Genomic DNA, 22,722 nt, shown 5'->3' on the forward strand with positions numbered 1-22,722 from the left:
GTTCGCAGGTGCGCAACATCTGCGGGGTGTTTCTCTCCGTACTGGCGGCTCCACATATCCGCTCAAGCGGTAATGCCTTTCCGTTGATCTGCGTAAAAGTGGCGAAGCCGTGTTGCAGGCTGATGTTAGCTGTCGTTTACAGCCCTAGCGCCGTACATGTGAAATCCGGACAATGTCCAGTACACTATACCATATGCCGATTACGTAACTGCGTGTCTGATGAAGTTTCAGTGGGCAGGGTGACCCCAGCGCTACGTTGTGAGCGCCGATCACGCAGGCAAACAGAAAAGACGTAAAGACAAACACGAAAGAGGAACAACAGGAAAACGAGAACAGCATAAAAGCTAAGAATATCGGAGGATCCCAATCTATCTTTGTGTCTTGTTGAAGGCAATATGGCGGTCGAAAAACATCCTGCCTACGTTTAATCGGGAGTAAAACATGGACCCACAGCACTTTACCACTGTCTCGCTTCCACTTCACCTCTAGACTAGGTTCGCGCCTGGTGTCTGTGGATAGGTACAGCTGCCGTTCTAGTGCCAAGCTCAGAAGCTGAAGAATATGTCCGACGAAAGACCTTTTCATGGCCTCTAGCACTTCGGTGTGAGAGCATTTATGCGAGTTTAGGATGGCACAGGGTTCATGAAGGCAGTGCAACCAGTCACAACTCATCCGCGGTGCTGTATTTAGTCTTTGGGCTATTCAGGACGAAGTATATGTAGACAGGTGGCGACACAGAAGAATGAAGTAGACAGGAGGGAATGAGAGGTGCAATAGTGCAACTCGGGCAAACGCTCGTTTGGTTCCCCGACGGTTGTGCCGCCGGCTGGCAATCATGCGCCAATGAAATGTTGGCAAATGCTCTCGTCTTGCGGTGGACGTGGACTGAGGGGGAAAAGGATGGTTAAAACAGCGGGGTTGGGAACGAACATGTGCACGGTGTATTGTCATGGAGTCTGACTAAACTAACAAGTGTTTTCTACTGTGAAACGATGGTAAAGTTTTGTTAATCTAACCTCGGAGAGGTTTTACGTGGCAAGCGGAGAAGAAAGTACGAGTGGTGATTTTTTGCCTTTGCAGAAGGACTGCAGGCTTCACCGGTGATTGTCCCGGCCAATCACTTTCCAGCCGGTTTCCGTGTATGCTCAAATCATTCACAGAGGCAAATTGACATTGAATTCTTGTACGAATCTGTTGGGGGGAAAGAACTGCATTTTCCTTGCAAGACAGTTCATCAAAACGTTCCCGACTTCCGGGATGGACGGTAAACACCGGCAATTAACCGATGGTGTTTGACTGGCTCTGCCGTGCGATGTTTCTGAACCGCAGTCATAAACGTCCCGGTAGACCAGGTCAGAACACGAGGAAATGAACGGAGTGGAGAATGAACAAAGATTCTCTGATACAGGCCGATGAACGCCTTGACTGAGGCTTCTTCGATACGCCATGCAACACGGGTTTAGGGACTTCAAGACACACAGCTCTCTCCCTTGCCTGTACTTTGTTCGAAGTAGCGAGTAAACAGGTCCAGTCACAACGGCTCAGGCATTCCTTTTCGACTCGAATCGTTTGTTTACACTTTTAAAGCGTAATTGTCGGTATAACGCGCAAGATGCATGGTCAAACTTCTCATTCTGAATACGACGGAAGTCCCTTCTGTGTGCATACACGCAGTATGTGACCCACAGCGGAAGTCACAATTGTTCGAGGTTAAAGATGGACGTAAAGACACAGGGCAGAAGCCGGAATTTTAAGGGTGAAGAGCAAATCGATGAAAAAGAGATGACAAGGCCATAGCCAGAGAGGCCACTAGCCCCATGTGGGGCCCTCAAACGAGTGTTTATAACGCATACTCGCTTCAAGAGCTGCTGCTTGCTAGCAAGGCGAAATGGCAAGGAAAAAGACACGTACCGAGTCAGTTTCTGAACGAAAGCGTCCCCTGGTTAGCTAAAAAAATCGCAAGCGCTCAGCACCGTGTTAAGCACACCGGCTGTCAGACAAAAATCATACAAGGGCTCATATGCATCCACGTCCACCAAGGCTGCAGCACTGTGCGTGTAGACAAAAAGGAGCTTAACAGTGTGTCGCACATTCCTTACTGAGGGATACCAGTTTGTTCGGATTCACGGAAGCTGGGCATTCTCTTCAAATATCCGTGTACCTGGTGTCTAGCAATATTCACCACCAACCACACAAGAAAGTAAACAGGCAGTCTGCCCTTGTATATTGTGGGGTCCTACCGCTTTTAGCTCAGAACTGCCTTTCATTTTACGCTGGAGGATTGCTCGTCTTCACGGTGTAGCCTCCGCAGCCTCCTTCCTTCACAAGTACCGGTTTGGTGTGCAGAAAGCGTTACAGCTAAACCGATCCACGTCGGAGTATACGTTTCTGCGTTCGTTCTTTCCCGTGGTACAGTTGTCTAGTCCAGAAAGGTTCACATCTGTGTTTCTTTTTGCGTGTCCTGCGGACCTCAACCACGGTCCGGTCTAAAAGCAGCTTCTCGGCAATCCAGATACATATTGTACCGACAGTGTTCGACGCTCCAAAGCGACGGTCCGCAACCGCGTGGGTGTTGAGGCGTTTCGGCCCATCCGTCATGGTACTCCCCTTTCCTTCGCTTTCTTGATTTTGTCTACCATGACGCGACACAAGGAGAGGCTCTGTTTCGTCTCCCTCTGAACCATGGCTCAGCCAGGACCGTCAGTGCCTTTGTCAAAAGACGGCCCGGCTCTGTCGCGTTCCTCTTCCTCGTCTTCACTTTGGAGCGTCGGGAAAGGAGGAAACCGAGGAGAAACGCGATCTAAACCTGTGAACGGGAAGGCGTCGCACAAGCAAAACCGGGCCCCTCGTCACAAAGGCAGATTCGCAAACTCAGAAGCCCTCGTCGGCCGTGCCTGGGAAGCACTGGTGAACACTTTCGCCGGGTGCCATTATATTCTGAGACAAAATGAACATGGATTGCATCCGCTTTTCCCTCCTATTTCGACGTCACCCCCCATGAAGAGGACCGGGGCGTCAGGAGGGAGAGGGTCGCTTCTCATAAGCCAGCCTTTTCAGTCAAACGCGTTAACCTACCAACATGCACTTGGCCTCCCAGCCTGTGACGATCCGCTCAGATGCTTAACCGGAGGTCAGGAGAATTCTCGTGAAAACGACCCAGGACGACGCTCCACGAAAAATCCAGTCGCCAGAGAACGCGTTTCCGACGCGTTCTCTGGCGGCCGATCTGCTGGTCCCGCAGCCCTGGTCGACGCATTCCCCAACAGCCTCGGGAATGGCCACGGGGGCAAGAGGGACGGGACCTCCTCAGCGACTGAGAGCGAAAACTACGTGCAGACGCCGAGACAGCTGCTGCGAAAGCGCAGCACACGCCGAGGTGTACTATCGGAAGCAGAGATGTTGGATAGGCTAACGAACCAGAAAATAGCGGAGATCCAATACGAATTCGCCGCCCGAAATGGAGAAGTGGATGTGGTCGAGTTCATTCATATTCTCGGGCGTCAGCTCCGAGATGCCGAAGAAACAGAAGTAGACTGTGTAGCTGGAGCGCCCAGAAACAAGAACACTCTTGAGGGGGTCTCCTCTTTGTCCTGTCTTCCTGGGCCAGCACAGATTTTGCTCGGTGGAGGATCAGTGGCTGCTGGAGGGATGGTCTCCGCGTCGTGCACGGAAGCTCTTGGAAGCGAAGGTGGAGACTGCGACACCGCTTCCGGCTTCTACGCAAAGGGGCTCTCAGCACGTAGTAGACGCCTGTCAGTAACCCGAGCAAAAGACGAGCGTGCGGAGGGTTTATCCCTTTTTGGAGATTCAGACCTGGATCTGGATGCCGAGGGCGGTCGGATTCGGGGCCGAGGCAGCATCTCTCATGACACGATTCAGAGAGAGCTGGAGGAAGCAGGACGACTCATGGAACTGTTTGACCTTATTGACGTAGACGATACTCAGAAAGTTTCCTGGGAAGCGTTCACAACCTTCGTTGTGGATCGAGGTCGTAATGGAGATGCGCTGAAACGTCTACATATGCAGCGATTGGAGAAGGCGGACTTCCACGATACCCGTGTCCACGTGTGCGCCATCGAGCGCCTCACCACTGCATACGATCCCAGTATAGGGCTCGATGTGGTTTTCTACTACGAGGAAGGTTCCAAAACCGTTGAACTCGTGGACCCTCTCCTCAAACCTATCCAAAATCAGCCGCCCCTGCAGCGCACATTCAACATCACCGCCGTGGCCTACTGCCCTCTTGTCCATCATCTCGTCGTCGCTGCTGCGGATTTGTCTCTGACTTTCTATGACTTGAAGGGAACTCTTGTGTGTCAGGATTCGAACGACTTCCGCATTCCTTCGCCGAGCACCCAGGCGCGTGGTCCTCGTTCAGGTAGTCCGAGCGCTTCAGCCAGCAGGGGTAACGCTACGGACAGCCCCGGGGCACAGTCCTCGCCTTTCTGGCGCGTCACTCGAACGTTCAAAACCCGCACCTCCCAGATTGTTCTGTTTCCTTCCTCTTCTCGACCCTGGATCTTTTCTGCAGACCACGAGGGCTCCATCTATGCTTGGGACCTAGAAAAAATATGCGGGGGGTCTCTGGGAGCTTCCACTTCCTCACGCGTGGCTCTTTCTGCCGATCCTCTGGCAGACACCGGAGGCGAAAACCCTCAAAGTCGGGTTGTGTCTGAAGCCCGTGCCATCGACTTGGCGACGCTGGTCCCGCCCTCAAAGTCCGACGGCATTCGGCCTCTGTATCTACGTCGCCTAGCAAGCAGCAGTAGCCCCGGCGTCCTGTCTTGGACCCGCGTCGGAGCGCCCTCCAGTGGAGGGATAAGTCCCTACACTGACAGCGCGCGCGGCAGGTCAGACCACGCGTCGGGACGGAGCAGCTACAGGGCGCTTTCTTCTGGGGGAAACTTTGGTTGGGTCAGAGGTATCAAAAGTGGGGATTGCGTCCCAGGCACGCCTGGGGCGGCTCGTAGCCAAAGTCCGGCCTCCTTGCAGCCGCGGTCGGGGAGGCGCAGCGCGTCAACGCAGTTGGAGAGGAACCGAGGAGCGTCGCTGGTCAGAGAAATCTCGGCGTCAGACGGGGTTTCTCTCTTTGATTCCTTCGCCAATGAGTCGAGGCCTTCGATCGCCCTTGGCAGTCGCCACCAACGCAAGGCGAGTCGAGAACGGGCGAACTCGCTCGCTGCGAACGGCGAAGCGGGAGGCCCATCAGACAGCAGACCTCGAAGTCCTCAAGAGGCCTTTTCACAATCTCGGCCGCCTTCAGAGGCTTCTGAAAGTGACCGCAGCGGAGTTTTGGTTTCTCAAAGTTCGGCCGGCTCCCCGCATTGCCAGCCACTCTGTTCCGACGACCGAACAGCCCAAAGGGGGTCGAATCTCTCCAGTTTATGTGCGACAAACCGGAGTCGGAAAGAGGGTGTCTTTGCGTCCACGAGCGGCTGCAGACGTCGAGTTCGCCAGTCGCCGGGTTATGTGTGTAGCACCAATAGCGGGGGTCAGTTTGGACCTTCGGGGGGGGCACGTTGTCAGACTGGAGAAACCTCTCCGAGCACAAAAGCACAATCCTCCTCGCCTCGCGGGGCTCTCCGTCTCCTCTACCACCAGTCCCGAGCTACAGGGAGTTCAGGCTCGGCGTCAAGGTCGTCCTCTCAGGCTTTCCAGCCCTCACCAAGTGGAGGCGGACCGTCACGCGGCGCCAGTGTGTCTTCTCCATCAAACACCGACTTGCTGTCTCGCCGCCTCGGCCACTCTGGAGGAGGCGCAGAAGCGAGTGTCCCAGCCCCGCAAGAGCCTCAGTTTCAGTTCCTATGCTGGAGGCAGTACCGAGCGCACGGCGACATTGTAACGGCCTTTGAGGAACTGGAGGTCATGGATTTGCTGGCGTCCTGCGGCATGGATGCGAAAATCTACCTTTGGGACGCAGAGAGTGGAGAACTGAAACGCAGTCTTGATGGGCACGTGCGAGGGGTTCGAGCGCTTTGCTTCGACGTTGAAAACCGTGTACTTCTCTCTGGAGGCTTCGACTACAAGTTGCTGGCTTGGAATCCGTACGTGGGGAAAAAACTCCACACAGTTCGCGGGCATTCCGCGCCGGTAGTCAGTATCTGCATGCTTGGACCACAGAGTCGTCAGTTTGTCTCTTTTGACTCCGAAGGCATCGTGAAGGCCTGGGACCTCAGCACTTCGGCGTGCCTACAGACGCTGGTGACTGAGGACCAATCCTGCGTTCGCGCTGTCATTGCGCTTCCTTATCATCGCACACTGGTGTCTGCCGGGCGAAAGCTCGTCGCTCTCAAGTACGGTCTGATCCAAGAATCCACATCAGCCGGTTCGGGCCGAGGCGCGAGAAATGACTTCCAACCTGCTTGGGGCGGTAAATCGCCTGTGCGACACCGCAGCCAGCACACTCTGTTCGGCAAAACGTCTCTCGGCTTGAAGGGCCGTGGCGCGCAGCTCGATGAAGGAGGCAGTCCCGAATCCTCGGCCGAGCCGCTGCTGGCCAAAGCTGTCGCTCACCTGGTCGTGCGCGTTCTTGTCACCGCCGCAGGAAAGCACCTCCGCGTTTGGGACCTCTGCACAGGCGCTCTCGTCTCTTCTATCGAACATGTGTGTCAAGGGGATCACTGCATTAGTGATATCTGCATGGATGAAAAGGGCCGGAAGGTTTTCGTCGCCGACCAGCAAGGCTGCATCTGTGCGTACAGCGTTTGCACGGGTCAACTCCTTCAGCGCTTCAGCAGCCACCGGTCGGAAGTCTCCCAACTTCTGTATGTCGGCGGCGAGGACAAGAACCTCATCTCTGTATCCTGGGACCGGTCCATCGTTATCCACAACGACGCACCCGTTTCTCCTCCTAAAAAGGCCCGAGGAGGCTGCCTAACTGCTGGCGAGTGGGAAGGCGCGGCCGCGCTGCCATGCACGCCGTCTGTGGCGGTGGGGAGTCCCCAAAGCTCCGGTGGATTGGCAGCCGTTCCGCCCGAGCCTACGCGGGCGGGAGAAGAGGACGCAAGTGGGACTTGCGCTTTGCCTGCAGACAGACCCAAGAGTGAACCGCGGATGGCGGTGGAAGGCAGCCCCGGCCGAACTTGCTCCAGCTGGCGGAGTTTTGTCGGTAGCGGGGGACGAAGGGTTCCTCGGGCACCTTCCCGCGGCCTCGTGGTAGGGTATCGGAGCGACCTCGACAAAGGCGGTTCTCCTCCGCACGGGACGCGGCATGCCTCTTCAGAGGACCCAGCCTTGTCCACGCTTGCACGAGCTGGGGCCGTGCCTGCCGATTCGCCGCAGGCGCGCGGCGAGGGACGAATCTGGCGAAAGGTCAAGAACGCACACCTAGGAGATGTGACGTGTTGCGCGTTCAGTCGGCGCCTGGGCATGCTTGCGACGGGCGGTACGGACCGAGCAATCTTTGTGTGGGACTACGAACGCCTTAGGCGCGTCACCAGCCTCTTTGGTCACAGGCACGAGCTGGCAAACGTGTCGTTCATCGAGCCTCTGCCGCTCCTTTGTTCCGCCGACGTTGGCGGGACGCTGTGCATCTGGGTCTTGCCCCCTCACCCTCACGCCCTTCGAGTTCTTGAGACGGTTCCCTCGCCAGCCCTCGGTCCACATCCCGCGCCGCCGGGGCCGGCACACGTGATGGGGACAGGAAGCTCTTCCCGGCGCGCGTCCGACCCTCCGGGTGCCGGGGATGGCCTCGGCGGCGGCGCGGGACTGCCTGGAGGGCGCAGCAGAGAAGCCTGGAAAGAAAGGCGCGGGGTAACGTGGCAGCCAACGGAACCGGGGCTTTCGGGCCACAGGCGACTGTCTACGGAGGGCCCTTCCAAAGGCACGGCGAGAGCGGGCGGGACTGGAACGGCTGCGGGCAGTCTCCACGCCGTTTCGCTGCCGCCGCACGTCTACCCTGGACTGTCCCGCGACTCTTCAGACGCAGTGCGACTTTCGTCCGGCGATGGCCGAGTGGCATCTCCCCTCGGCCACACGTCTCGCGACGGACAGCGAGGCAGTCCTGTGCTTCGAGCGCCCAACGGGGTTGGCGAAGCATCAGAAGTTCCAAACGCTCCGGCCTCAGCGAATGCTTCAGCGCCTCCTTCGTCCGGACCAGCGGTGGACAGTCGAGTCAGAGGGCTTCCAGTCACTTTGCTGCTGCTGCGAATTGTCGACATGGAGCGGGTCGGAACAACAACGCCTCTCACTGCTCTTGCTGTTGCTTGTCGCATGCCGGCCGCTTCCGGGGCCTCCGAGGGGCGCTGTCTGCGATTCGCAAACTCCGCCATCGCCACGTGTTCGCCGCCGCACGGCGAAGGAACGGACTTGCTCAGTCCAGCTTCCACGTCCCAGAGTGCCACGGGGTCTGGTCAGGCAGGGCTGACACGTAAACTTTCACCTCCGCCTTCTCTGCAAGGGGGGATGCAGCGGAGGACGTCAAGAGGACAGGAGGACACCACAGATATTCCCGGCGTTCCCCACAGCACCACTTTCTTAACAAGCAACGACGGGAGTGAACCCCCCGCGAGTCGCCTCGACGACACTTCCACTGCGTCCGATGCCATCCTGGCCACCGGGGCTTCCAGGGTGCGGCAGCCGTGTAGCAACCCGAGTGGGAATGACGCTCCACGAGAGGATACCAGTTCCCCCTCACTTAGCTTTCTGCGCTCGCATTCAGAGGAACTTGGGTCTGTGGGAGAAATCCTCATTTTCGCGGGTGATGAGAGAGGCCGCGTGCGTGTCTGGGACGTATCCGTGATCCTCGCTCTCCTCCCAGGGACGGAACAGGTGATGCCCAAAACAGACTGGCAGCCTCATAGAGTGTACTGCGACGATCTTCGTGACAGCACGATGGGTCTTTTTAAGCAAATGGTCCCGTTACACCGCGTCGCCAAGCTCCCGTTCTACGCGTTGCCAAAACCAACCGACAGCAACGCGGCGACGATGCAAACGCGCGGTCGGTGGCCCGAGAGCCCACCCTGCCTTCCTTCCCGCCTAGCCACCTCCAAAGCTGCCTTGGTGGAGGAGAGGGAAAGATTAGACTCTGGTTCAGCCGCTCGTGGCGAGGATAGAGGTGAGATTCAGGGGTAGCCAACCGCGGGGCGAAAAAAAAATACCGGGAAAGCTCAACGATCACCTGAGAGAGATTCCGCCTTGCTTCAAAAGGCTCACTTGGACCATTCGAAAAAAGGTTGCAACGAAAACGAAGAGATGCGTTTTGGCACAGTGCGAGTTCACCTGTGCCTTCCTGCCTCAGACAATCAGGGAAATCTCAGCCACGATGTCTGTGCGTCTTGGAAAAGAACGCGATCTCGCTGGCAGCCCCTCTTAAAAAGACGGAGGGCGCAGAAATCCTTTTGTGCACTGCGTGACACGCGTCTTTTGGGGTGCTTCGCCTTTGCCTACAAAAGTGTTTGTCTCTATAGACTAATGCCGAGGTTCCGAATACCGTGAATAACGACTGCTCTGTGCATCCTTTTTCAGAGTTGGCTGCAGGCTGGCCTCAGACGCGGCCAGCCTCTCCAGAAGCCGTCGACCCAGCCTGGGTAGGGAGAGAGGGAACCAGCTCTTTGGCGCAAAACCGAGTTCGGATCAGCTCTGCCGATGCTCCTACGAACGGCAACGCCCTGGCTCTTCCCTCGCGGCCGGCGCGGGGGAGTCCGGACTCTCGTCCTCCAAGCAGGCCGCTGGCACCCATTGTCGCCAGAGTTCGCGACGAACGAGGCGTCACGCCCACTGTCCAAGGGGCAGCCCGGTCGTCTACGAGACCCGACGCGCGAGAGACTGATCCTGGAGACACAGCTGGCAGCAGTCTTGCGCGCTATCCAAGTTCAGAGCCCTTGACAACTCAGAGACGAAACAGCGTTAGGGCTCCTGGAGCAGGCGCCCTCGGCCTGCCTGACCGCTCGTCCAGTGTGACAGCTCGGCTCTCCGGAGGGCCCGGCAGCGGCGTCGGGGGAGCGGATTCTGTCGACGTGTCACCGTATTTCGGATGTAACTGGTCAGGGGAACCTGCGGCAACAATGGATCCTTTTCTGCCGACAGACGAAGCTCCTGCTCTTTTTCCAAGAGCGCCTGTGAAGCTCGTTGGAATGTGGAAGGCACACAGAGGCAGTGTGAAGAGCCTTCAGGTTCTTCCACTGGGGAACAGCAGCCTCCAGAGAAATGCACGCAGCGCACACAGTGGTCGCGTGCGTACGTCGCCGTCGGGGGCATCGGACGAAGAGCTGGGAAGTGTAAATCCCCAGAGCGCTCCGTCGAGGCGTGGACGACCTCCGCCTGTCAAGACGCTCTTGGTGTCTGCGGGCGAAGACGGCGCCGCCCGAATTTGGGACGTCTCGGCGCTTTCGCGGTCTGAAGAGCCCCCGAGACGAACTTTACCTACGATGTTCCTCGATCTGGCCCAAGAGAGACACAGCGCGCCGATGCGGGGCGCGGGTCTAAAACCTGCGCACGGGCCGTCCTTCGCGCACTACCCGAGCTTGCCTGCGCCTAGCAGAGAAGCGGGCGTGGACGGGGATGTGCGCGACTCCGCTCTTGCCCCGACTCCTGCGGCCCGAAACTCCCCTCTACGCTTGCAGACCCACGGGAGCGTGCCGGCCCTTCCGCCTTCGCGGAGCCCCCGTTCCGGCGACAAGGATTCCCGAGCGGGGTGTCCACGGTCGACAGAGGCTGGAGGGACCTGGCCCGACGCGGAAGAACGAGGTGCGTGGGCAGTACCCAGCTCAGACAGCAGCTGCGCAAGCGGCGCGTCCAACTTCAGAGTTGGAACCCTCTCGCGCGGCTCCACGCCCTGGCGAGCTGGCCGAGGCGGGGCGCTGGGCGGTCCGGACCAGTCGGTGGTTCTCGTTGGCGACCTGCAGGCACAAGCAAGCGCGTTCCAGGGCGAGGCAGGCAGAGGAAGCGACGCCTACGGAGAACCGCCCGCCGTCGGTCTGACGGTAGGTTGCGCGACGTTGTGGGATATCGATTTCGCTGAGCTGGACGGAGCCCCCGGGGTCGGGAACGGCAGCGGCGCGCCGCCCGTGGGGGCCAGGCGACTTCTCGAGACGCACCTGCGGGTGAAGGAACTTGCTCGGCAGCAACAACTCAAAGAAGAACAAGCGGCCGTTCAGCTGGAGCGTTCGTTGCAGTTTGAAGTCCCCCACCTGCTCTTGCCACGTGGCGGGAAAGACCCGAGCGAGGAGGGAGAGGCGCGAAGAGGCCGCGACGGCGGTGGCGACTCCCGGAAAACGCTCCAAAAAGACGCTCTCCCCGAGGAATACGCGATCGGGCCGAACGGGCAATTCATTCTCGGCGGGGGAAACTGGGTGAAAGGAGGCGACAAAGGAGGCGGGATCTGGGCCGCAGTGTATGCAAAGCGAAGGAGTCTGATGGACAGAACCGCCTCGTTCTAGCGGGAAAGGAAGCGGGAGGAAGTGGGCGCGCGTGCGCAGTGTGCGTTGCTCGTTTGTCGCCAAGACTCTCAGTTCACTTGCGAGACCGGAAGCTACCTGGTCCCTGTCTGACACCGCATCCACACAAATTTTTCCCTCAGAGGGCGACTGCGGCCTGCTCACGAGTTTCCTCCGCACACGCCGTTCTCTCTCGTACGAGGCGACGGACAAACACGAGCCGTATAGGGTGTGGAATTTACGCCATCGACGAAAAGGCGAACTGCGCACTCGTCCGGCGAAAAAGGAAACGTTTCGTCGGCGCACTTGGCGTTCAAATGCTCGCTTGCGGCCGGATTCGCTGGAAGTACCCAGAGTGTGAATGTGTGTGGAGAGGAGTCCGTATGCGTCCGCGTTTCTGCGTGTATCTGTGCATACATCGGTACACCTGGTGTAGAGATATACGTGTTGACCACAGGTAAGCATTTCCGCAAGCGCGTTCCATTTGTACGTGGACTGCGCATGTTTCACGCTATCTCTTCTCTTGCTAGACACACGCATCTGTAGCGAAAGGTGCGCCCCTCTTCTTCTGTGTCTGAAGAGGAGGCCTGTCGGCCAGAAGGGACCGTCGGTGGGAAATCTCGCCGCTCTCTAGGCGACTTGGACGGGACACACTTGTTCGTGGAGCCGAATGCAGCGAACCTTTGGTCCGTCTAAACATTCCTTTTCGAGTCCACTTGGACCGCCAGTTTCGTTGTTTACGAAGAGAAGCGACAGCGCTGTCGCCTTTGTCTCCACCGGCGAACCCGCCGGATGCACACCAAGAATCCACGACGGTGTGTTTTCGTTGCGTGCACCACTCAAAAGGCGCGCTAGCCAAAGCACGGCCCCCAACCCCGCGAACCGGCCGAGCAGGAAAACTCGGAAACTCAGCTCGTGAGGCGAGAAGCGAGAAACTGACAGAGAGAATCGGTCTCAAAACAGTAACTGGGGAGGCTGTGTCTTGTGCTCGTCGCCTCACGCTAAGATCCTGTGAGCGCAAACGGCTGGGAAGCAAACAATCGGCGAAGGTAAAAAAACCAAGGGTGGACAGTGCTCTCGACCTCCCACGTCGACGCGCGACTGCCGTGGCCGTCCTGAGAGGGCAGGACACAAGAAAATCCGGGGCGGAGGGATGAAGGGGGCGAGAAAAAGGGGAGGCTTGAAACCCGACAAACACGAAACACAGCTGTTGTCTGCACGCAGGCGTCGATCCGCTCCCCTCGGGTTCTCTTTCGCCACTTCCCGAAGCCTCGCCGCTTAGAGGGATCCGATCCGTCGTCCGAAAACGTTAAACTCCACAGTCACTGGAATGCCACTGGAACTTTTCTATCTTGACTTCTCGCCTGCTCCGACACAACGGGAGAGACTCTACATACCTACATCTATGTATGGGCACATACCAGCATGCATACGTATATATAGAGTATGTATGTAGTGCCTCGAGCAACGAGTATCTTTGCGCACATCGCAGATGTAGGGGGAAAGACGGAGGAGGCGAATGTTTCTGCATGTACTGATGCCACAAGTTAGGTACAGGAGACTCTGTACAAACACAGATGCGAGAAGACCTATTTTGTTCGTCGAGTTGGACGAACGAGGCATTCGTCCTCAAAAAGCGCGCTGACTGCATTTATGACACGTGATTCGTTCCCGCACCCAAGACGCTCCAGTTGTTCGGGAACACCTCCATTCTGTAAGGATAGTATATGTGCGGCAACGCAGTCGGTACGAAGGCGAAAACGGGTAGATGATGAATCAGCGACTGAAAAACCTTTTATGCTGGCTTTAATGCCGATACACGCCAGTCTTGAGGGAAACACACGCATTCGACCTAGGTGCGTCACACCAAAATATATCGGTTTCGGCCGGATCTCTCTCGATTTTTCGTCTCTCTTCCGCGGCTCCGTACCTGGACAATTCTGATCGTTGCGCAGTTCGCGACACTGAGGACTTCGCCCTGAGGTGCAAAAGCGATTTCGTTCTTGGCTTCGCTTGCGCCTTCTCTCTCTCTTGCCGCGTTCTCGCCGTCGCGCTCTCCTTCACAGCCCAGATGCCCCCACAAGTGCTGCGCAACGTCTCCGAGCTGGAGTCGGCCGAGCAGCAGCGTGGCCCGTCTGTCGTCTTTGTCTCCTTTCGCGTCTCCCAAGGTCCTTGTCTCTCGCAAAGAGGAGGCGCGTCGTTCTCCCTCGTCGTCCTGAGGAGACACTTCCACACCGTCGGCCAGCCCATTCGAAGCCCCGCCTCGTGCCGAGGTCGTCTCTTGGGCATTTTGCATGCCTGCGTCTCTCTGGGTAGCAGAGGCGTCCCCTCCGCCGGTCGCTGTTTCTTCAAGTGTGGGGTCGTCGCAGGAGACCAGGCGGAAAGAAGGCCTTAACGAGGGACACCAGAAGCTACCAGACTGAGAAGCCGCGCACGCGCCCGCGGGGCCGAACCGCCGACGCCGCGCCTTCGATCCAGAACCGCAGAGATACCTAAGAAGGAAAAACAAGACGAGGGTAGAAGACGGAGAAACTGAAAAGTCCACGACACATAAAAACGAAGCAAAGATCAACCTGTTGCGAGACGACTACCCATACACATATATTTGTGTATTTATTCGAAATGTTTAGAGAAGACGCCGTGCAAAGACAGATGGAGCGACACTTTCGCGTGTCAACCAAGTAGGGAAGGCGGCCACGTTCACTTGAGGTTCACATCGACCCCCTCGCTTTTTCCGAGACATGCGCCTTTCTCTCGCACCTTTTCTTTCGCGTCGTCTCTGTGGGGTCAATTCCGTTCTCGCCGCCAGGCCCTGTCTCCTCTTCCCGCTCTTCGCCACTCAACACCTGGACGGCGCCGCGAGCGCGCGCGACGAAGCACAACCGCTGTCCCCAATTCGGGGTGTCTCTTTCTCCTCGGTCGGCCCCCTGGCGAGGGCCTCGCTTTCGGGGGCCCTGGAGCCCAGTCGCGCCCGACAGGACCTGCAGGCGCGGGGTCTCGGGCCCCCGGGCCGTCCGCGCCGCGGGGACCGGCACTGCATGCGCCTGGAGCTCGGCCCACAGCCGGCGGTCGAGACGCAGCACGGCCTGTCCAGAGGGGAGGTCGAGAACGCCCACGTGGTTTACGCGTGGAGCGAGAGCGATCGGAGATGCAGCTGAGAACGCCCGCGGAACCAGCAGCTGGACGCGCGCGTGGGCCCCCAGAGCCGCGAGGAGATCCGAGACGAGTCTGTGGCCGAGGTCGACCTGCGCGGTTTCGGAGCGGAAGGCGGTATCCCCAGAAGGCAGGTCGTTGAGGCGATCGGCGTGGGCTCGGATCGCGTCTTGTGTCTCTTTGCCCCGGGACGAGGAACCGGGTTTCAAGGCCTCAGCGTCGCCCTGTCCCGCGTCGGTCATCTCGACCTCTTCGCCGTCTTGCACCGAGGCAGCTGCGACCGAAGACGCGCTGTCTCCTTTCTCGGCCTCGGGAGCAGCGAGGGACACAGAGCCACGCGTCTCCGGCTGAGTCGGCAGACCGCATGAGCTCACCAGACCGCGTGTCAGAGACCCCGCTGTCGACGGCAGGAGGAAGACGTTCTGGGGCCGCAGAAGCGAAAGGAAATTCACCAACCCTTGGAGGCTTGTGACGCCCTCGAGGCCTCCCGAGAAACACTCGACGTGGCAACGCACGCTCACTTTCACGGTGTGGCTCTCGACTCCCGTCGGATCTTCGCCGCCGTACCAATGCCTGGAAGAAGAACGACGGGGACGCAGGAAACGCATGAGCAGGGGCCGCGGAAAGGACAGTGCGAGAGAAGCGGGAAGCAGACAGGCGAGCCCAGGAACAGGGAACAGGAGGAAGAAGGCGTTTGAAGAGAAGGGAGAAAACCGAAGCCTTCTCCAAGCACCCCCCGGGGTTTCCCCCCGTCACGGCCTAACTTCCCCCAGACACCACCAGACGCCGTCCCGTGAGAGAAAAGAAGAGCAGGATGGCTCCAGGAATGTGGAGAGACAAACGTGCTGAGGGCGCAGATAAAGCTCCTCCTGACCCTGCCTACCTCAGCTGTCTTCGCCAGGGCGGCAGAGCGTCTTGAAGGCGATACGCGTCGCTGGCTGTGTGGCCCAAGCCGGGGGCGAGAACGCCCGGCGTCGCGCCCGTGAGAGCCGAAGGACAGGCCGAGGAAGAGACCCCGAAAGCGAAGGGAAGGGAAGGGAGTCCACGCCACGGAGACGCGGCAGCGACGTGGCCTCCGCCCTTCGCCAGCAGCAACTCCGCTTTCATTCTCTCTTGTCTACACAGCACAGCGACATACACAAGGGCGCAATCGGCCATCCAGGAGCCTTAGGGTCCACACCAAAGAAGCGTAACTAGTCGAGGGTGCATGGACCAACCAGAGACTGCAGAACTGTGAAGAGGGAAAAAGGCACGAGCCGAAGGCCGAACGCGGGGGCCGCGCAAGGCGCAAGAATGGAACGGCAATGAGAACGAGAACGAGAGAGACTGAGCACACACACAAAGGCACGGAAGACCCCGGCGGAAGGCGAGGCAGCAGAGAAGCAAGAAGCGAGACTGATGAAGGATGAGCAATGGAAAGAGACGGAGAGACGAGCGGACGAGACCGAGCCCGCAACGGGTAACGCGAAAGCACACGCAGTCACACACGATTTGATCCCGCTGACTCAACGTCAAAGTTGTAAGTCCAACGCCCTACATCCTCTCGTTTTCTTTTCGGGGAGACACCAGAAAGGCAAAGCCGACCTGAGACCTTGGAGACGGATGGGAGCTGCGTCTCCGCAGTGTCGACTGATCTCCCGTCAATTTGTTTTTTCTGCATTTTCCGATGAAGAAGGGAACCTCTGTGTCGACTGTCTTTCGGATATCGGATGCACTGGACATCTCCGTTTCCCACGAGTCTCTCACCTTCTTCGTGGCGCGCCGGCGATCCGTTTTTCGGCCTCCGTGAGGTGTCTGCACACCGCGGCCCCCCCTGGGAAGAGGCCAGCGGGAGGGAGAGCGAAGCGCGCCGCGAGCGCCGCTCGTTCGTCGCTTGTCCAGACGCCTCCGCCGGCCCACAGGAGTTTCGAGCCGGCCGTCAGGGGAGAGGCCAAGGCATCCAAAGACGCCACGGCGGAGGAAGGTCCAGAGGAAGACGTCCCCACAGACTGAAAACAGAAAGCGAGACATCCAGACGCATCGGCGGAGAGTCAAACCGGGCATGCATTTTGTCAGAAAAACAGCGTCGCGAAGCGAGGGTCTCAGACCCCGCACAGCGCCATCGCCAAGGAAGCAAAGCAAATGAAACTCCAGCGAAGGACGCGGCACAAGGCCATCCCCCCCTCGAAGCACGTGTCTCTCTCAGCCCCTCAAACGAGGACGAGAACAGGCGAGCTAGGGCGTACCAGGGTTGCCGCAGTCCAGATGGCTTTCTGCTCGGCGCTCACAGCCACGCCAAAGTCTTCTTCTTTTCCTTCCTTTTTGAGGGCGGCGTCTCCTTCGAGTCCGCCGACACGTCGGCCTGCGATCGTCGCTGCAACCTTCGAGTCTTGTTCCTTCACTGCGCGTTTCCCTTCCCGCTGGACGCCGGCTGATTCGCCGTCTTCGCCTGTCTCTTCGCGCAGGGAGGCGCAAGAGAAGCCGAGCGCAGGCTGGGCAAAGTCGTCGCGGTCGCCGTGCATGCGGGGCCCGCGCGTCTCCAGCCAGTCACTGTCTCCGGAGTCCTCCAGGTCGTCGGTGGGGACTCGGGAGGAGACACCTGGCACAGGGCCTTCAGAAGCTCGGTCCGCACTCTCCCGCGCAGTCTCTTCGGGGACTTCGCCCTCCGTCGGCTCGGCAGCCGCGGCGAGCTCGGGCTGGGCGTAGAACGCGTCGTCGCCGAGGGACAAGGCAGGCGGCGCGAACGGAAACAACGAGGGTGCTGCGTCGATGTCTTCGAGCTTCGCAGGGACGAGATCATCGTCGTAGTCGACCAAGTCCCGGTCGTCTCCGTCGTGCAACAGCAGAGGGCCCTTCTCTTCTTCCGCCTCGTCCTCCACCTGAACGTCGTGGTCTTCCTCGCATTCCATCGGCTGCTCCGGCTCTTCGGCATCACAGCCCCCCTCTCCGGGCTGTCTCTTCTTGTCGAGCTCGACTTTTGTCCGCCGCGCCTTCTCCCTCTCAAAGAGGCGGAGAAGCTCCTCGGGCGACAGCGCGATTCGCCGTGTCTGTGTCAGCACGAGCTCCGTAAAGGAGCTTTCGCCCTTTCCCTCCGCAACATCCGGCCTTTCGCTCGGAAACGGCGTCCCCTCGTTCAAACCGGCCGAGGCACCGGACGCGCCACGCGCGCTCTGCGCGCTCCACACGCGGTGGGCAGTCGTGCCTGCCGTGCCACGAGACAGACAGAAACCAGAAAAAACCTTTCGGCGTGGCGAAACAATCAAACGCCACATGAAACAATACAGAACCGGAGAGACACAACACATCTATACACGTACATTGGTGCATTCACGAAAAAACAGATATATGCATTTACAGAGAGAGAGTCAAGCATACACTCACGTCTAAATACACCTGCATATTTATGCATTTATATATATATATATATATATGTATCTGTGTAGTTATTTGCACACGTCTCTCTGTCTGCTCGGCTGTGGGAATAGCATGAGTTGACCCCATCGACAGATCACTTGATCGGTAAGTCAGTTTGATTCGCTGAATTTCAGTTTTATACACACGTGGAATGACGGTTGTTCGTTCTCTCTCGGCGCTCGTCTCCTTTTCTTACCCGGCCAGGGTTCTGAGAGAAAGAAGACGACATTTTCTTCTTCCTCGGCCTCTCGGATGAGGAGACTTCTTCCAAACCCTGAGTCGAGGCTCGCAGGGACGCATACGAAGACACAGCCCGGCCTTTTGCGTGGGTCATCCGTGTTTTTCGACTCTCGCTCGCGATGCTGTCGCTGCTGAAGAACGTACTCCACTTCGGGCTCCGTCGACAGCAACTTGACGAACTTCAAATTCCCAAAGGGCACCCCACAACCGCTGCTCCACGGACCTGTCCCCGCTGTCCCCTGCGGGGCGCGTCCTCCCCCAAAAACTCCGCCAGCAGGGACGCCCGGCCCAAGAGAGCCCGCACCGCGTCCCCCGCCCAAGTCAGCCAAAACGGCTTCCGCATGCACTTCTTCTCCTTTTCTGCGAGCGCCCCACGCCCCGCGCTGTCTCTGGGCCCCGGCGTCGCCCGCCGTTGGCGGAACCAGGCACGGCGTGCCATCTGTGCCCGGCGCCAGAGTTGAGGAGACACCGCTAGTTGGGCTCCAAACTGGAGCCGGTGGCAAGGGCGACCCGGAGGGCCCATTCCCACCTGCTGCGTTGTCTCTGTCTCCTTCCTCCCCAGCTCGGGCCGGAGCCTCTTCGGCAGTCAGTGCACCAGAAATGAATTGCCCGGGCATCTGTTGAGATGGAACGAGGTTTGCGGCCGACGAAAGCGGGGGGAGAGGCTCTCTTGGAGCCTGCTTTCGAGCTAGCCAGGGCGAGTCCTTCGTCGGTCCTGGGAGCGTAAGAGCTGAGAGGCGATGGGAAACGAGAGAAGAGAGCGAAGCAGAGGAGCCCGCGAAAAGGGGATTCACACGCTGAGACGCAAACAGAGTCCGCGCACGCTGCGTGCTTTGTGGCAGGAGTGGACGACAGGCCAGGAGAAACGCGACGGAGACCGGCGAGAGTAGAAAAATAGGAAAGGAGTGGAGGGAGGGGGCGAGGCGCCAAAGAGCTTCCAGATGCAGCAGCAACTCCAAGAGGGGACCTGCGCAGACAGCGAAAAAACCAAAGACGCGCGCGCGCAACGTGAAGAAGAAACTAGAGGGGGGGACGAAGGGAATAGGGAGAACGAGAAAACCTTGCAGAGCATGTATCCAACACACCGGTCGATCGGGAGAATACGAGGCGCGTGAGGAGCAAGCGGAGAAAGAAAGAAAGAAAAAAAAAAAGAAAGTGGAACAAAGAGCGGTGTAAGCAAAGGCCACCTCGTCCGACTCACTGCCAACGTCCATAGGAATAATCACATCGCCGCCTCTCTGCAGGACGCGAGCAATCTGGAGGAAAAGTGCACGAAGGGCTGGAATCCTGCAAACACAAAGAGCGGGGACAAAATGAGGGAGAGGCAATAAGGTGGAAAGGCTAAGAAGACCAGGCACCCGAAAAAGGCAGGTGGGAAGACCGAGAAATAAAACGGTCGAAACTGCCCTGGGTGTCTCTCGTCAGCATCTTCCCGTCCACACACTCGCAATGCTCAAGAAGAGAGCGAAGCAGGTTCTATAGAACAGGAATCCAAGCGAAAGGTATGAATAAGAAACGAAGCCGAGGGCGGCGAAGCGCTGAGTGCCCCAGAGGAACACCCGACGAAGAACGGGGACACGGGAAATCACGAGAGAGCGACGCGAGAAGACAGCAACGATTCGCAGAAAAGAGCGCAAGTCGAAGAATGGCAGGAGGGCTAGTGCAGAGCAGCGAAAAGACTCGCAAGCAGTCTCACCGCCACGAGTGGAGCCCCGTCGGAGGCTCGTGCACGTCGGAGATGAAGAGACACGGAGGAGAAAAACTGTCTCTGGAAGGAGAAGAAAACGAGGGCGACGGAGAAGGAGTCGACGGAGCCGGAAGGACCGAGGGAAGCAGCGACAGCAGAGCGCTCCCATCAACGTGCCTGAGAAAGTCAGATGTGAAGATACGTCTGTGGAGATAAATTTAGAACGGGAAAAAGTAAAACCCCGCCACACAGAGCAGGGGGGAAAGAGACAAGAGACACCTGAAGAAAAGAGAAAGAGCACAGCGGAACTGCGCGCGACAGAGACGGAAAGGACAAATCGGGAAAGACCAACGGGAAGAGCAGAGACAGACCCTCAGATCGAGGGGGCAAAAACACTTTTTGAAGAATCGCGAGCAAAAGAGGAGGGGAGACACCCCACTGCTGTGGCCGATGTGGACGATGGGACAGCGAAGAATCCAAGTGAAAAGAGTCAACGAGCGGAAGACGGAGGCAACAGAAGGTTTCGCCCCGACGCACCAGAGAGGATTGAGAGAATGGTCGATGGCGAAAATAACTTTTCTTCCATCCGCGTCGAAAAGCCACACAGCGCCTCCGAGGGCGTGGCCTGCCCTGATGCAGTGTACATACACCTCAGTTTCCTCTTCCTCTTCCTCTGAGTCGTCTTCCGTGTCTGACTGGGCTCGGTCTCGACTGATTGTGTGTTCCGCGTCTGCGCCTTCCGCTCTGTCTCCCTCTTCGCCTTCTTTCCTTCCTCCCCGCTCCCCCATTCGCTTCCGCGGGAAAAGGCGAACTCGCTCTTCATACCGCAGCACTCGGCAGGCTTCCATGATCACCGAAACGTCTTTAAGCGACACTGGAGTCTCCGGGGTTCCCTGGAACTCAGAAGTGCTGTCCTGCGCGCCTTGTGCATCTCTCCCTGTCCCAGTCTTTCCCTTCTGCGCCTCCTCTCCTGTGCGCTGTCCCTCTCCACCGGCATCCTCGCCTGCGCGGGTCCCCCCAGGCGGCACACCCTCTCCTAGCTCAGGTGTTCGTACACCCCGAGGTACGTTGCACGGGCGTACACCGCGGTTTTGTACATTGTTCAGAACGGCGCCTTCCAGAGCCACCTTCCCCAGTCGTTGGCTAGCTTGCGTCAGAAATGCAGGAACGCTACAGTCTCGGCACGAAGCGGAAAAACAGCAGCAAAGGTGAAACGGAGAACTCGTAGAGGAAGACTCAGAGAAAGGAAGACAAACTTTCTGGCGAGCGTGCAGTAGAGGCAGACCACCCAGGTGACGCAAGGACCCGTGAGATATAAAAATGCCGTCGATTTCGTTCAGGTGCCTGAGCCGCAATCACACGCAGTCATATATATATATATATATATATATGAAGATAGATATGCATGTGTGTTTGCACATGGCTGTACCGAAAAATGTACACATATACACATGAGTGCATAGAATGTATGTACGCACCGGTCCACAGTTGAAGAACGTTCACAGGTCGCGAGTTTTTTGTCTCATTCCGTTTCTCTGTGATTTTTTCAGGACTTACGGGAGAAGAAGGTCGATGTCATGAGGGTCTAAGAGATCGGTTGCGCCGCAGTTCATGAGAAGCGAAAATCTTCCCAAGCGAAGAAGCGCCGCATGGGCGCCGCCACATCCCCTCCCCCCCACGTACAGGGGTTCGACTGTAACTCTGACCATTGCGGAGAAGTAAAGGAAACGAAGGACGGCAGCGAGAAAAGACGGGAAGGAGAGGGAAAGGTCGAATGAACAGCGGGAAAAGCAGAGCCAAGAGGCGAGGAGGCAAGAAAGACGTGAGCGAAGAAGAAGAAGAAGGGAGAAACGAAGGAGGGCGGCGCTGATTGCTCTCGTGTTCCTACAAGAGGACTCCGCAGGAAGACGAGTCAGCAGCTCTTTGTGCGGCTCTGTGCGAGTGAGGCTCTTTTCCCTGTCTCCTTAAAAGAGATGGCACATGCGAAAGATAGTCGCATGGTAGTCGCGTGTTTCTGCTTCCTATTCATTTTTAAAAGAAAAAGACAAACACAAATTCAGGAAGCCAACCAGGCGGCTGTGCTGTGGCGCCGCTCTCTCGCGCTTTCCCACGAAGAAGGACGGCGAGAAGAACGTCCGCGCAGTGTGGTCGGGTTTCCCTCTCTTCTTCTGTTTTGTGTCCCCCTCAAACGAAGAAGCGAGAAGAAAATGTGTGCCGAAGTCTGCTTTTCCGTTTGCTTCCTAGGTTTTTCCGTGCGCATGCAGAAAATTGCGAAAAGAACGGGGCTCGGCAAGGTCGCAACTTCCGCAGTCGAGCGCGTTGAGAGACTGGAAAGACGAGAGACGGCGAGAAAAGGAGAAAAACGCTTCTCGTTGTTAAACCGTCTGTTTCATGAGGAAGAAGCATGGTTTCTGTTTTCAAGAGGAAGATTGCGCGCCTTTTTTTCACACACACACATACAGATGCTCCGACAGGCGAGTCCGTGAGTCGGGTTGGAGCAGTTTTGCACACGCAGTGTTCTCTTGTCTCTTCCGAAGTCTACTCGCCGTCTCTTTTTTCATGAAACGCCACAAGGAAGAAAGAGAGACGCGCGCGGATTCCATTTGTGTCTCGTGTCTTGCGTTGCGCGCATGCTTCGCCCGCCGAGACCGGGCTCTCCGGTGCCGGCGTTTGTACGTACACCGCAGTAGCGGACTGGGGCTTGAAGCGGAGAATTGGCCCACAAAGGATTGGAGACAACGGAGAGGCGACCGACAGCTCTTATCGTCGCATGTGTGGCCTTTCTTCTCCGTCTTGTCTCTCTCTCGCGTTCTTCCCTTCGGGCCCTGGCGTGTGTCCTGCCTCGTTGCCGCTCTTCCCCATCGCCCCTCTTCG

At 58.0% G+C, this 22,722-nt stretch overlaps 2 protein-coding genes across 2 annotated transcripts; one reads left to right on the forward strand and one right to left on the reverse strand.

The window, feature by feature from the left end:
- Positions 1 to 2,997: 2,997 nt before the first annotated feature.
- On the forward strand, positions 2,998 to 11,378 carry NCLIV_061120 (putative WD-repeat protein; the record flags this gene model as incomplete). Its single annotated transcript, XM_003885665.1, has 2 exons — positions 2,998 to 9,055; positions 9,466 to 11,378. The coding sequence occupies 2 exons, from the start codon at positions 2,998 to 3,000 to the stop codon at positions 11,376 to 11,378; spliced, it is 7,971 nt and encodes a 2,656-aa protein (XP_003885714.1).
- Positions 11,379 to 12,376: 998 nt separating this feature from the next.
- On the reverse strand, positions 12,377 to 21,557 carry NCLIV_061130 (conserved hypothetical protein; the record flags this gene model as incomplete). The annotated part of the gene is made up of 10 exons (XM_003885666.1): positions 12,377 to 12,490; positions 13,306 to 13,867; positions 14,136 to 15,101; positions 15,412 to 15,645; positions 16,275 to 16,516; positions 16,754 to 17,709; positions 18,118 to 18,891; positions 19,363 to 19,448; positions 20,386 to 21,018; positions 21,406 to 21,557. The coding sequence occupies 10 exons, from the start codon at positions 21,555 to 21,557 to the stop codon at positions 12,377 to 12,379; spliced, it is 4,719 nt and encodes a 1,572-aa protein (XP_003885715.1).
- Positions 21,558 to 22,722: the final 1,165 nt, after the last annotated feature.

The sequence above is a fragment of the Neospora caninum genome, chromosome XII (genome assembly GCF_000208865.1).
Source record: "Neospora caninum Liverpool complete genome, chromosome XII".
NCBI lineage: Eukaryota > Apicomplexa > Conoidasida > Eucoccidiorida > Sarcocystidae > Neospora > Neospora caninum.